The sequence below is a fragment of the Chaetomium globosum genome, genomic scaffold (genome assembly GCF_000143365.1).
Source record: "Chaetomium globosum CBS 148.51 scaffold_4 genomic scaffold, whole genome shotgun sequence".
NCBI classification, from domain to species: domain Eukaryota; kingdom Fungi; phylum Ascomycota; class Sordariomycetes; order Sordariales; family Chaetomiaceae; genus Chaetomium; species Chaetomium globosum.
Window position 1 is genome coordinate 3,429,458 of NT_165979.1, and position 13,695 is coordinate 3,443,152.

Genomic DNA, 13,695 nt, shown 5'->3' on the forward strand with positions numbered 1-13,695 from the left:
TTAACCTGAGACGTCGAGCCAAGCTCACGATACATGTGACATGTCCAGCCCTACGGACCAGTTCGTCGTTTCAGAACTCGCATCGTATACCGAGCTGAACAATATGTATCTCCGTGGCGACCCCCTACGTGTCATCAAATCTATCCGCTTTCGTAGCCTACCAGGGGTCATACACAAGATGACGTTCCTACATCCGCGGCCGGGAGATGACAGCCACATCATACTGTTGCTAGTACTCGTCAAACATCGCAGATCGAGGACCACGTCGACGACGGTCATCTATGAGTGGGAACTCGGCGACGACTTGAACCAGGTATTTGCCGAAGAGAAACAAGGCCACCGCATGCCTGTCGAGTTTCAAATGCCTTTGATGCTGATCCCCTTGACAATCCAATCGGCCTTCCTCGCCGTATCGGCCGACCGGATTGGCTTGTGCACCGAATGCTTGCACGGGCCGCCCGTGTTCGAGACCATCGAGCTCTCAGCGAGCCCCCCTACCAGAAACCATCGGGGACGCGGGGCTCCATTATGGGCTGCGTGGGCTAGGCCTTTTCGCCTCTGGTCTTACAACAAGACCCGTGATTGCGTCTATCTCGCCCGCGAAGATGGCGTGGTCCTTCTATTAGAAGCCGACCAGGACGGCGCCCTCGCCAGCCACGCCTTGGATCCTTTCCCATGCAACATATCGAACACTTTTGCTTGCATCTTTGACCACAGCACCGATGTGCTTGTCCTCGGAAGTCACTCGGGCCCGGGGGGGTGCTGGAAAGTACGAGTCCCCTCACACGTCTTTTTTCAAGCGTTCTAACGGCTCCTTGGTAGCTCCCTCCACGGCAACCAGCAGAACTCCTTGGATATATATCAAATTGGTCACCGGTTGTGGACTTCACAACCACCGACGACTTCACAGGATGGCACCCCTCAAACCACCCTGGCAAGGTCATGATTCCGTGGCAAGAAGCCAAACTCCGGAGACCGGACCGCATTTTTGCGACCTGCGAGGGCGGGAGAGCGGGTTCTATTACAGAATACCGATACGGGTTGAAAGCCAATATCGGGCTGGATCTCGAATACGGACCCGAGATGAAAAAGGCTTGGCTTATACCCTACATTGACCCGCCCTACGTCGTGGGCTATCTACTGCTAATCTCTAAGCCCGACTCTACTGCAGCCCTGCTTTTGGCCGCAGACTTCTCCGGTGCTACAGTCCCCGGCCACGGGACCATACCGTTTGACCTGTCTTCTAGCACACTGATCCTAGTGAGCCATAACCAAATGACGATACAGGTCACCCAGGAAGCCGTGGTTTTGACCAACCACCATGGAAGGTATGGACCATCCAAGCGTGTGACCCCAAATTCATGGACGTCCGATTCTGACCAGGGGATAGCATCTTGTTGCGATATCAATCTCTCCCTGGGCTTTTGGATCGTCACCTCGTCGACGCTTGTGTTCTTGGAGACCTCGTTGCTCTGTCAACATCTGCGGGCACTCGGTTTCAGATCCATCTATTTAAAGCCGACCTCGAAAACCTATCGCTGACGCACGTCCGGACCGTCGACGTCGACGGCGATGTCACCTGCCTTGCCCTGGCCCCTGGTGGCACCGTTTTCGCCGGGATTTGGACCGGCACCCAGGCATATATGGCTTGGGGCTCACTGCAAGAACCTGTCGATGGTCTTCGCATGATCGACCTCTCAAAGTGTAAGCTTCTCCTTGGATTTCCACCTTGTGCCTCCGCCCCCCCGGAACGTGCTCACTTGGCATGCTAACCTTACGCAGACGTGTCAGATAATGATGCGAGTCTCGGACTGGAACAAGCGCCCTTGGTCGAAGGCATCGAAAGCATCACCTCGGTCGGGGATACCGTTTTTCTAGGCACGCGGACCGGAAAGATGATAACGGTGAAGCATACTGCCGACCCTATCTCCATCCAGGATGAGAAGTTCGGCACAACACCAGCCACTGTTAGCTGCAGTCAACGGCCTGGTGCAACCCATGCTACCATACTTGTCTGTTGCGACAACAGCCTCGTCTCTGTTCGCCTTCGCCAACTCGCCTGTCGCTATAGCGGCGGCGGCGGTGATCTTAAGACCAATTTCCGCGTTTGGCCGGTAGACGCCAGCAAACTCGGGGCCGGCGTACCACACATCCAGTATGCCACGGTCGTGGAAACGCCATGCAAGGCCGGGATTACCACGGTCTTGATGATATCTGGGTCAAGGCTCTTGCTGGCAGAGATGCACGAAGAACCCGGGCCGGTCCATCGGAGCATTACCGTTAAAGGAGGGATGCCCAACAGAGTGATATACTGCCATTTCTTGCAGTGTCTTGTTGTTGCGGTTGACGCCAGGGCGGGACCGGATCTGATGTTTATCAATCCTGACACTGGAGAACAGATCGGGAAATCCACCGATCAAAGGGGAGTGATGCAGTTCTACATCGCGGGCTTGGGAAAACAAGACGACCGGATCACGGCGCTTACAGAGTGGAATTATCGAAGGGATAAGAACGTTTGGAACTTCATCATCGTCACCACCATGGGCGGCCAGCTGATCGTGGTCACTACCGAGAAAATACCTCCCCAAAATGGCGGCCCCGCGACGATCCGCTACTGGACGCGGTTTAAGAAGGACGTCAAGGAGGCAGTATACGCCGTCGTCGGTTACGACGAAGGTCTCATCTACTCCACCCACCACACGATTCATTGGGAAGTGATAGACCACCAAGAAAAGAGGCTCCGGCCGCTCAAATGCCAATCGCTGAGCTCGACAGCCACGCGCCTGCGCATCTCCAATGGCAAGCTTCACGCCCTAACCCACCACGACTCCTTGGTCATCTTTGATAACATCGACCCGGGCACGAGCACGGCCGAGGCCCAGGCCTGCTTCGCTGACCCCTGGCGGCGAAGCGCCTTCGACTGCATCGAGGTCGCCGGCTCGCCGGCACCAACACAAACACAAACACAAACGGACACTGAAGCGAGCACGAGCACGGTCACAACCACATCCACAACCACGGACTACGACATCGCGGGCGGCATCCACCTCGTATCGGAACGCGGCCGAGGCGTCGCCGCACTATGGGTGCCGTGGCAGTCCCAGAACAAGGTGTGCGAGGTGGTGCTCGAGGCCGAGCTGCCGTCATCCATCCGCCGCTTCTGCCGCGGCCGCACCCGGCCCGTCTGGGACCAGCTGTCCGGCCGGCCCCGCTTCGGCCGCCTGCCGGCGACGGTGGACGACGCCGAGATCCTGGGCGTGGCGCTCGACGGCTCGCTGTACCGGTTCACGCTGCTGAGCATCGAGGCTTGGCGGCTGCTGCGGTTTGTGCAGAACCTCGCGATGGCTAAGCCCTTCGTGTGTCCGTTCGGGGCGAGCGTGGCGCGCATGCGCGGCTTGGATGATGGAGTGGAGGACCCGGATTGGGGGTCGGAGCCTACGCCGGGGGGTGGCGGGGAGATGCAGGTGGATGGGGATATTCTGCGCCGGTGTTTGGAGAGGAGGGTGCTGGAGTTGTTGGTGGGCAAGGATGAGCATGCCGAGAGGCTTGCTAAGTTCCTGAGGGCGCTGGATGGAGGGCGGTATACCGAGGGGTTCGCGGAGAAGGGCGACCATGCTAAGTACTTCCGGCTTGCGTATGAGGTCCTGGAGTATTACTTGTCGCTTGGCATTTAGGGAGGGCATTGTGGAAAGGGGGAGGGAGGCGTTCAAAAGGGGTGGGTTGAGTGATTTTGGGAATATCCGTGTGTGCCTTTGACATCTCTTAAGCGCTCGTTAGTGCATGTAGGTAGGTAGAATGCACACATGAGTAAAAGAAGTAGATGTGACTACCTTCCAGCATTGTCATATTGCCCGAATGTAGTTCTGCTTCAAGTTCCTGTCTGAGGCACAAAATAAATTAAATTCAGGTATGTGCCCACAAAACCCGGCTGCTCAACCTAGCTTTTGTTTTGTCTGTGCCGCTCATCCATCAACATCAACTAACTCCCTCCAATATTTGCCCCTCGGTTGCCTCATATGTACAATAAATCAGCCAGCATACAAGTCCCCGACAAACCTGCCCGGTAGACTACATCAAGCTCTTTGTGGTAGCTTCCTTCGTATTATGTATCGTTTCAGCTCGCGCAAGTGGCATCCGCGATTTGTGAAGCATTCCATCTCGAGGTTGTTGACTTGAGGGACGGTTGGTGGTTTCGTCGAAAGAAGACCAAAAGGCTGATAAGGTTTGTTATCGCCCCAGGCTGCCCCGCACTAAGCCGGCCAGCCCACAGTGACCCGCAAGCCCTACCAAGCACCAGGTATGCTGACCTCGACCCAAGAACCCCCCCTACTGTACCGTTTTTTTTTGTTGCTGTGAGCCGCCCCGCCAGTCCTCATCTCCACGACTCGTAACCCATCGTCCTAGACGACCTTACACACTTTACCGACCGAAATTTCATACGGTCTCTTCTATTCGTGTCGTGAACCAGGTGTTCCATATTTCACATTCCTTTGGCGGAATTTGGACAACCTGAAAAGATCACGAGCATCTAGCCGGAGATAAAGAAGATCCCTCCGCCAGAGACGATTCGAATTTGGAAACAATAACGGTTCAAGATGGCGCCCAAGAAGAAAGGCAACAAGAAGGGTGGCGACGACTGGGAGGCCGAGCTCGGCGAGAGCATCGCCCCGGCCAACGCCGCTGATTCACCCGCCGCCGACGCCCCCGCCGAAGAGGAGACATCCGCAGGCGGTGGTGGTCTCATGAACCTGATGCGCAAAAACAAGGAGAAGCGCAAGAAGAAGGGCTTCGTCGACGAAACTGCCGACGATGGCCAGGATACCCCCAACGCTCTCCCCGAGACTCTCACCCTGCCGGACCTCTCCGCCAAGCAGGCCGAGGAGGCCAATATCGAGGACGAGTTTGCGCTGCCAGATAAGAAGGGCAAGGGCGGCAAGGGAAAGCAACAAAACCAGAAGGCTGCCGCGAAGGATGAGGAGGCAGATGATTCAGGGAGGGTGTTGACCAAGGCAGAGAAGGAGAAGCTGAAAAAGGAGAGGGAGAAGCAGCGGAAGAAGGAGCAGGTAGGATACGCACAGCCGCCTCGGCCACATACTTCATTCAAGCTAACACCCCCGTGAAAGGCTGCGAAGAAGAAGGCGACCGCCCCAGCCAAGGCCGAGCCCGCGAAGGCCGCCGTCGAGGAGAAGAAGGCCGAGACACCCGCCGCCGCACCCGCCGCCGACACGGGCGGCAAGAAGAAGAAACTCCCTCCCCACCTACTTGCCCTACAGAAGCAGCAGGAAGAGCTCCGGCGCCAGCAAGAGGAAGAGGAGCGTTTCCGCGCTGAGGAGAAGGCTAGGATAGAGGAGGAGATGAAGCGGGATGCCGAGGAGACGAAGCGGAGGGAGGAAGAGAAGGCACGCAAGAAGCAGAAGGAGAAAGAGCGCATCGAGCAACTTAAGCGGGAGGGCAAGTACATGACCAAGGCACAGAAGGAGGAGAAGGCCCGTAATGAGCGCAAGCTGCAGCAGATGATTGCGGCCGGCATCAAGGTTGGCGGGCTCGAGGAAGGCGAGGAGGAGAAGGAGAAGGAAAAAGAAAAGGAGAAGAAGAAGGCGGATGCGAGGAAACGCGGTGGCCGGACAAAGGTATATACTTCCCGTTATCTGATTATATTTTTGAGCTCGTGGACGCTAACTTGTTGCTGTTTAGATTGACGAAGACAAGATCTTGGAAGAGGCCGCTGAGCGCGCGAGGTTGCAGGCCGAGGCTGCTGCCAAGGAGGCCGAAGAGAAGGCCCGCCTCGAGCGGGAGGCTGCTGAAGCTGAGGCTGCCGCAAAGGCCTCGGCTGCCGCCGAGGAGAGCGTGGACGAGGATTGGGAGGCAGCTGCCGAGTCGGAGAAGGAGGACGTCAAGGACAGCTGGGATGCCGATACCGAAGACGAGGCCGAGAAGGCCGAGAAGGCTGAGAAGGCCGATGCCAATGGTAAGGCAAAGGCTCTGCCTTCTCGACCAAAGCCCGCGGACGAGTCAGAAGAAGAATCAGAGGAGGAATCCGACGAGGAATCCGAGGAAGATGAGAAGGAGACCCAGGCCCGGCTTGCTGAAGCACAGAGGAAGAAGGAGGCGGCCGAACGCCGCGAGAAGGCTCACCAAGCTGCGCTGGCTGCGCGTTCAAAGGATAATCTGCGGTCGCCCATCTGCGTCATTCTCGGGCACGTCGATACCGGCAAGACAAAGTTGCTCGACAAGATCCGGCAGACCAACGTTCAGGAGGGCGAAGCTGGTGGTATCACTCAGCAGATTGGTGCCACTTACTTCCCCGTTGAGGCCATCAGGCAGAAGACGGCTGTCGTCAATACTGATGGCAAGTTCGAGTTCAAGGTGCCCGGTCTCCTGGTTATCGATACTCCTGGGCACGAGTCTTTTTCTAACCTGCGGTCTCGTGGTTCGTCGCTCTGCAACATCGCTATCCTGGTCGTCGATATCATGCACGGTCTCGAGCCTCAAACCCTAGAGTCGATGAGAATGCTGCGTGAGCGCAAGACACCGTTCATTGTCGCTCTCAACAAGATCGATCGTCTGTACGGCTGGAAGAAGATCGAAAACAACGGCTTCCAGGAGTCGTTGGCGCTGCAGAACAAGGCCGTGCAGAACGAGTTCAAGAACCGCCTTGAGCAGACCAAGCTGGCATTTGCCGAGCAGGGTTTCAACTCGGAGCTGTTCTACGAGAACAAGTCGATGGCCAAATTCGTGTCTCTGGTGCCCACCTCGGCCCACACCGGCGAGGGTATTCCCGACATGCTCAAGCTCATCATCCACCTCACCCAAGAGAGGATGGTGGGTTCGCTCATGTATCTCTCCGAGGTGCAGGCCACCGTCCTTGAGGTCAAGGCTATCGAGGGTTTCGGCATGACCATCGATGTCATCCTGTCCAACGGTATCCTCCGGGAAGGCGACCGCATCATCCTCTGCGGTACAGAAGGGGTCATCAAGACAAATATCAGAGCACTACTCACGCCTGCACCGCTCAAGGAACTCCGTCTCAAGTCACAATACGTGCATAACAAGGAGGTCAAGGCCGCATTGGGTGTCAAGATCAGCGCGCCGGGGCTCGAGGGTGCTATTGCCGGTTCCCGGCTACTCGTCCTCGGCCCTGATGATGACGAGTCGGATCTCGAGGACGAAGTCGAATCCGATCTCGCCAGCTTGTTCAGCCGAGTTGAGAAGTCCGGTCGCGGTGTCAGCGTGCAGGCGTCGACGCTCGGCTCCCTCGAAGCCCTGCTGGACTTCCTCAAGAGCTGCAAGATTCCCGTTGCCAACGTCGGCATCGGCCCCGTCTTCAAACGCGACGTCATGCAGTGCGGTACCATGTTGGAGAAGTCTCCCGACTTTGCCGTCATGCTCTGCTTCGATGTCAAGGTTGACAAGGAAGCGCAGGCGTACGCCGATGAACAGGGCATCAAGATCTTCACCGCGGATATTATCTACCATCTCTTCGACTCGTTCACAAAGCACATCAACGAGCAGAACGAGAAGAAGAAGGAGGAGTCCAAGATGTTGGCTGTCTTCCCCTGTGTTCTCAGCCCTGTGGCCGTCTTCAACAAGACTAACCCCATCGTCATCGGTGTCGACGTCGTGGAGGGCTCCCTCAGGCTCAACACGCCCATTTCCGTCATCAAGCCGAACCCCACGACAGGCCTCAAAGAGATCATCAACATCGGCAGAGTGTACGTCCCCTCCCCTCCCCTCCCCTACTAAACCTTTGATACTAACCCCTGTTTCTTGTTCCCAGCACCTCCATCGAGCGCGAACACAAGCAGGTGCCCGTGTGCAAGAAGGGCCAGCCCTCGGTGGCGGTCAAGATCGAGATGGGCGGCCACCAGCCGACCTACGGCCGCCAGCTCGAGGAGAAGGACATGCTCTACTCGCAGATTTCGCGCGCCAGCATCGACACCCTCAAGCAGTTCTACCGCGCCGACGTCACCAACGACGAGTGGCAGCTCATCATCAAGCTGAAGCCCATGTTTGATATCCCCTAGATTGGTTGAGTTGGGGGTTGGTTGGTTGGTTGGGTGGCTAGTTGGGTGTGGTTAGGAAGGTAGGTAAGGAGGGAGGGGGGGACAAAATGGAGAAACAAAAAACCGGGGGGATTTGTTTCCAGACTTGGGTCTGCTGTGGAGGATGGGATGGGCGATATGGTGCCACGTTTTACCTTACTCTTATTGATGTACTATCTTAGGCAGGCCATGCATTGCATCAATACAGCTATGTCTTTGCCATGTTGCAGTCCCGCGTTGTTGCGCGTACATTGTCACAAGGAAATTATAAGGGAGCTGCAAAATATCGGCGATGCAATGAGGGTGGAGTGGTAGTCCTCAGTCTCAGTTGAATCAAATCCTGGCCCAGAACTTTCTGTGGAAAACAACTTCTCTACTAGTTTCCCCCCCGCAGCCCAACTACTATAAGGTTAAGCGTTTCTGTCGTAAGCTCTGTCTCTGTTATGCAGCTGTTCGTCTCGTCTCGGCCCGTTTTTCCACACATCATTTATCTCGACCCCTCATACAGAACTTATCATGGTCGCCCAGCCCAATACATGCTTTCGCTTCGTATTCCTATGTGACCCATCTATCAAAAGACCGCCCCGTGAAGGGCTTTTGAGCGCCCTCACATCCGCATCCGGAAGAAGAGAAAGAGAGAAAAAAAAAGGAGGCGAAAGTCGTTAAAGCGAGGTTCTTTTAGGAGATATTATCTTTCCTTTACGGGTCGCCAGCCTCCTCAACGTCGGGCTTGGTTGCGTCAGCATCCGTCATTTCCTCGTCCTTAGCGCCGTCTTGGGACTTGTCGCTCTCGGCAGCCTTGCGGGCTTCTGCCTCGGCGGCCTTCTTCGCCCGCTCAGCCTCCAGCTTGGCCATGAGCGCCTGGCGGTCGGCCTCGACCTTGTCGAAGTGGCGCTGGACGACGGGGCCGGCCAGAGCGCGGATCTCGTCCATCTTGGCAACGTAGACAGCCTTGGTGGTGTCGTCGCCCTCGTCGTAGAGCCAGTCCTGTCACTGCTGTTAGCCGTGGTCTTAAGAGGTCAAGTGGGCGCAGGGGGGTTGTAGCCCAGACGTACCTCGGATGCTGAAAGCTTCTCGCGGATCTTCTCCTTCTCCTCGTCACTGGCGAACTCGGCGTATTGGTCGTCCAGCTTGTTACGGAGGTCGTAGATGTACGTCTCAAGCTCATTCTTCTTCTCCTCGGTGTCGGCGACCAGCTTGTCCTCCATGACCATGGCGGCTTCCCTCTCCGACACGGCGTTCTTGGTAGCGATTTCGAGGGAGTGGGTGGCACTGACGATGGGCAGTTCGCCCTTGCGGACTTGCTTCTTGACTTTCCGAGTCTTGGGCTTCTCGTCTTTGGCGTCTGTGTCCATGGCCTTGTGCGATAAATCATTGGTCAGCTCGTTGTTCTTTGTATCTTCACCAGTTGCCACAGCCTCGGGTTCGCCAGAAACAGGCGCCGTGGTCTTGCGACGTTTCGGTTCCCTATTGGAAGTCTCCTCCTGTTCGCCGGCGCCCATCTGCTCGGAAGCCACGGATGAGGGCTCGTTTTTAGACTGCATAAGAATACTCACATCGCCGTCCTTCTTATCACCCTCCTCCTTGATCTCCTCCTCCACCTCCTGGTCTTCGACGTAGTAGCCGCTCTCGACATTCAAGACACCGTGGATGTTGACGCGGGCCTTGAGCTTGCAGATCATGAAATCCTCCGGGCCGCCGGTCGCCTTGACTCCCTTGACGGAGAAGCGGCCGATGAAAGGAGAGGCCTTTCCGGGAAGACCCTCGGGCTTGGCGTACCTAGCTTCCAGGTCGAAGGCCTGCTTGCGGTAGAAGGTGAGGATCTTGGTGGAGGGCATCACATTGCCCTTGTTAAAGACAGTGAGGCTGGTGTCCTCGTCCGGAATGTCGGCATCCTTCTCCCAGGCGAACTCGATCGGGTAGTTGATGATGTCCTGGATGGCGAAATCGCGGACCTTGAAGATGGGGGATAGGATGGCGCAGCTGAAGGCACAGCCGCGGGCGATGGCTTCGTCCTGGTTCAAGGTGAAGGAGAGGGGCTTGTTGAAAAAGCCCTGGATGCGCTCCTTGATGGCGGGCACACGGCTGCCACCGCCAACGACCTCGATGATGTCGATGTCCTCCTTGTTGAGCTTGGCCTCAGTAAGGGCCTGCTCCAGGATGACATCGATGCGGCTGATCAGGGGCTCGGTCATGGCCTCGAATTCCTGGCGCGTAATCATAGCACGGACATCGATGTCGTTCATGAGCGACTCGATGTTCAGGGGCGCTTGCTGGTTGGCAGACAGCACCTTCTTGAGCTTCTCGGCGGCGGCGTAGACGCGGGTCAGAGCCTTGGGGTTGCTGAAGATGTCGATCTTATACTTGCCAAGGAACTCCTTCTGCAGGTGCTCGACAAGGGCGCGGTCGAAGTCGCGGCCACCAAGGTGGCGGTCGTAGGCATTGCCCTTGACAGCGAGCTCTCCCTTCTTGAACTCGACGATGGAGCAGCTGTAGTCACTGTAACCAACGTCGACAAAGGCGACACGGCGGGGTTTCTCGTCGGCAGCAGGCAAGTCCAGCTTGGTGATACCGTAGCCGAGGGCGGCGGCAGTTGTGTCGTTGATGAGGCGGAGCAGCCTAAGGCCGGCGATCTCGGCAGCATCGATGATGGCGCGGCGTTGGGCGTCGGTGAACCATGTGGGCACGCTCATGACGAGCTCTTGTACGGGAAGCTTGATCTCGGCGGCGGTAGTCTGTCTGATCTTGCTGAAGAACATGGCAGCCAATTGTGTCGCGGTAAACTGCTCCTTCTGGCCGAGGTACTGAACCTCGGCGCCGACCTGGCCATTGATCTCGACCAATTGCGCCGACACGTACTTCTGCTCAATCTGGACATCAGGATCCTTGAGCGAGCGTCCGATAAGACGCTTTAGGCTTCCGACGGTGTTCTTGAGGTTGGAGATCTCTTGTGTCTTTGCGGACTCGCCGAGGTAGCGAGACTTGGGTCCGAAGCCGACGAGGGACCTGTATAAAGTTAGACGCTGCTGGCCATGAAGTTGAGTCTGGAGGGGGGGGGCCGGGAATGCTTACGGAGTTGCCCGGTTGGAGACTTCATTGGTAATCTACAGGGCCGCATAGTTAGAGTGTATGCCTCTTTTGGCTGCTTTCCACATGGGTGTATATCAGGCGCATAACCCGATAAGGTATTGCAAGGTATGATGATAGAAGCAGCAGGAGGGAATTTGACGTACCACATCGACACCCCGATTCCTCGCGACGGCGACGACGGTGTTGAGGGAACCGAAATCGACACCTGCGTGACAGGTTGCAAGTCAACATTGTGTTCTTTCGACAACAATGAAAAGGGGATCGGACGGAGTGGTTATCGCAAACTTACCGACGACACTCATGTTGGGCGGAAAGTGAGGGGCACTAGCAGAAGCGGGTATTGTGTAAACAAATCGATCGGGAAACGAGTAGAGGGCAAGTCGCAACTCGATGGAGGGGAGGCGCTCACCAGCTGAGTTAAAAGTGTCGATGTATGTGGCTTGAGGTGTTGGTCTGCGAAGCTGCAGGGTCTGAGAGACGGAATGGTGTATATGGTGCAGAAAGGGGAATCTAGTATCGCTGAAAGTGCTGAGAGTGCAGTTGGCAGGCAAAGCAGAAAAAAAATCAGACCTAGGTGCCCGACCGACTCTGCTGTGCTTCGAGGGCGGGTTTCCCCTCCATGGGGCCTTATGGGGCGGCATTTAGCCCCGCACCATGGCGTCAAGGCCTAAGCCAAGACATGCCAGAACCTGGGAGAAGCTTCCAGATTGGCCTGAGATGGACGGCAAGAGAGACTTTGTTACCTGTTCACAATGCAGTTTGATGTTCCTATTTCACGCAGATAATTTGAAGATAGAACTTGGGATCGCAGGGATGGCTAATTAATCACAAGCGGTTTTTTTTATTTTTATCTTTTCCATACATATCTGGTTGTAAGGGCCCTTTGTCTGGAACAGATGGGCAGTTGTTGTGTTGCCTGGTCGTTGTTGTGCCGCCTTTCAGCCCGCTCTTGCCAAGTCGAGGGGCAAGCGCCAACATCTCTTCGATAAGCTTTATCAACTATAAAACGCCAGGGCGTGCTCCTATCACCCCACCTTGAACAGTTTGCCGCCAACGTCCACACACCGCTGACACGCCGCCAAGCACAGCCCCTCCGCAATTATTTTTTTTTGAACTGCGAACTGCCCCGCCATTGCCCACTGCCATTCATTCCAGCCCGAATTCACACCAGAGACAATCCTTTGTAGCATGTGTTATTTCCAACTTCCTCGTCTTCAAGTAGTTGTCAACTAACAACTAACACGACCGCGCCGTCGGGATCGAGCACATTACTCAAATCCGGCCAGCATGGATGCCCAACACAATCAACAAAACAGCTTTTCTCGGAGCATCCGGACCAACGAAAGCATCTGGTTTTGAGATGCCGTGCCCAATTGCACCATTTCTGTTCCTTTTTGTCATGCCCAGCCTCAAGGACCCACGGGTTTTGGACTCCAATACGTAATGATTGCCGGCCAAAGGGACACCCTAGGACTTTGTACGACTCAGGACTTCGACCATGCAGTCAGGGAAAGCTTCTTTCGCGGGTCGCCTGAGGCTCAGCAGGGGAGGGTGGTTGTTGTCAGCTTTGCAGGTTTGATCTAGTGTACACAGTAGTGGCGGGATGAATAAACAACTTATTTACTGTGTAGATATCGTCTGGTGCCAGGGTCTTTGTTTACTTGGCCATAACCACATATCACGACCGCCAAACTAACAAACGAACAGAATAAGATCGAACCGTAACTGCATATGTGTGCCATGTGGTATCTGCCTTCTCTAAACGACAATTTATATGAATGATAGCCACCGCGCCTGTCTCATCAAAATGCAGGAAAAAAAGATGCCACCGTTTGCCATTGAATCAACTCGTCAGCACTCTCATCATCCCATGCTCGGACACCCCCACCCCCTTTTTCCCATCCACGACTACCTACCTCCCCCTCTTCCCCTGCCCATCCCTCGACGAAGACCAGCTATCCTCTGCTTGCCCGTAGGCATGTGAGTCCACAATCTCCGCCTCCACCTCATCCCTCGTGACCGGGCGTGTCCAGCTAGCCCTCCCCAACGGACTCCTCCCGGTCCTCGTCCCGCTAGCCTGAGCCGGCGGCGTCGGCGGAACAAGCGGCTGCCTGCCCCCAGCGCCAGCAACACTCCCGCTCAACAAATCAACCGCCCCCCCCTGCTGGTACTGCTGCTGCTGCTGCTGCTGCTGCTGCTGCTGCGAACCCTCCACCGCCGACCCAGCACTCGCACTCACACTCCCGCTCCCACTCCCACTCTCATAACTGCCCACCCTACCACCTCCCACCGGCCTCCCCCCCTGCTCCCCCACCCCAGCCGAACCCGAACCCGAACCCACCCACAGACCTGGCGTCGAAGCCCCTGTCGGCGCGGCACTGGCAAAATTCCGAAAAGGGGCGAGTCTAAGAGGTAGAAGGATGGCGCCACAGGCGGTCTTGAAAGGATCGATCGTGGAGAGGACGATGCAGAGCAGGCGCCGGTTAAATTCTCGTGAATAAGCGTGAGAGGAATAGGCAGCTTCCAGGATATAAAACTAGCCTTGAGAGTTGGGTAACATGAG

At 56.2% G+C, this 13,695-nt stretch overlaps 3 protein-coding genes across 3 annotated transcripts; 2 read left to right on the forward strand and 1 right to left on the reverse strand.

Moving 5' to 3' along the window:
• Positions 1-178: 178 nt before the first annotated feature.
• CHGG_04832 (uncharacterized protein) lies at positions 179-3,674 on the forward strand (the record flags this gene model as incomplete). Its single annotated transcript, XM_001224045.1, has 4 exons — positions 179-769; positions 823-1,328; positions 1,391-1,704; positions 1,783-3,674. The coding sequence occupies 4 exons, from the start codon at positions 179-181 to the stop codon at positions 3,672-3,674; spliced, it is 3,303 nt and encodes a 1,100-aa protein (XP_001224046.1).
• Positions 3,675-4,595: 921 nt separating this feature from the next.
• On the forward strand, positions 4,596-8,024 carry CHGG_04833 (uncharacterized protein; the record flags this gene model as incomplete). Its single annotated transcript, XM_001224046.1, has 4 exons — positions 4,596-5,063; positions 5,124-5,630; positions 5,695-7,712; positions 7,778-8,024. 4 exons carry the CDS (start codon positions 4,596-4,598, stop codon positions 8,022-8,024), a joined length of 3,240 nt encoding a protein of 1,079 aa, XP_001224047.1.
• A 717-nt stretch (positions 8,025-8,741) lies between these two features.
• On the reverse strand, positions 8,742-11,434 carry CHGG_04834 (uncharacterized protein; the record flags this gene model as incomplete). The annotated part of the gene is made up of 6 exons (XM_001224047.1): positions 8,742-9,029; positions 9,098-9,544; positions 9,599-11,048; positions 11,115-11,146; positions 11,276-11,337; positions 11,422-11,434. 6 exons carry the CDS (start codon positions 11,432-11,434, stop codon positions 8,742-8,744), a joined length of 2,292 nt encoding a protein of 763 aa, XP_001224048.1.
• Between the last annotated feature and the right edge of the window lie 2,261 nt (positions 11,435-13,695).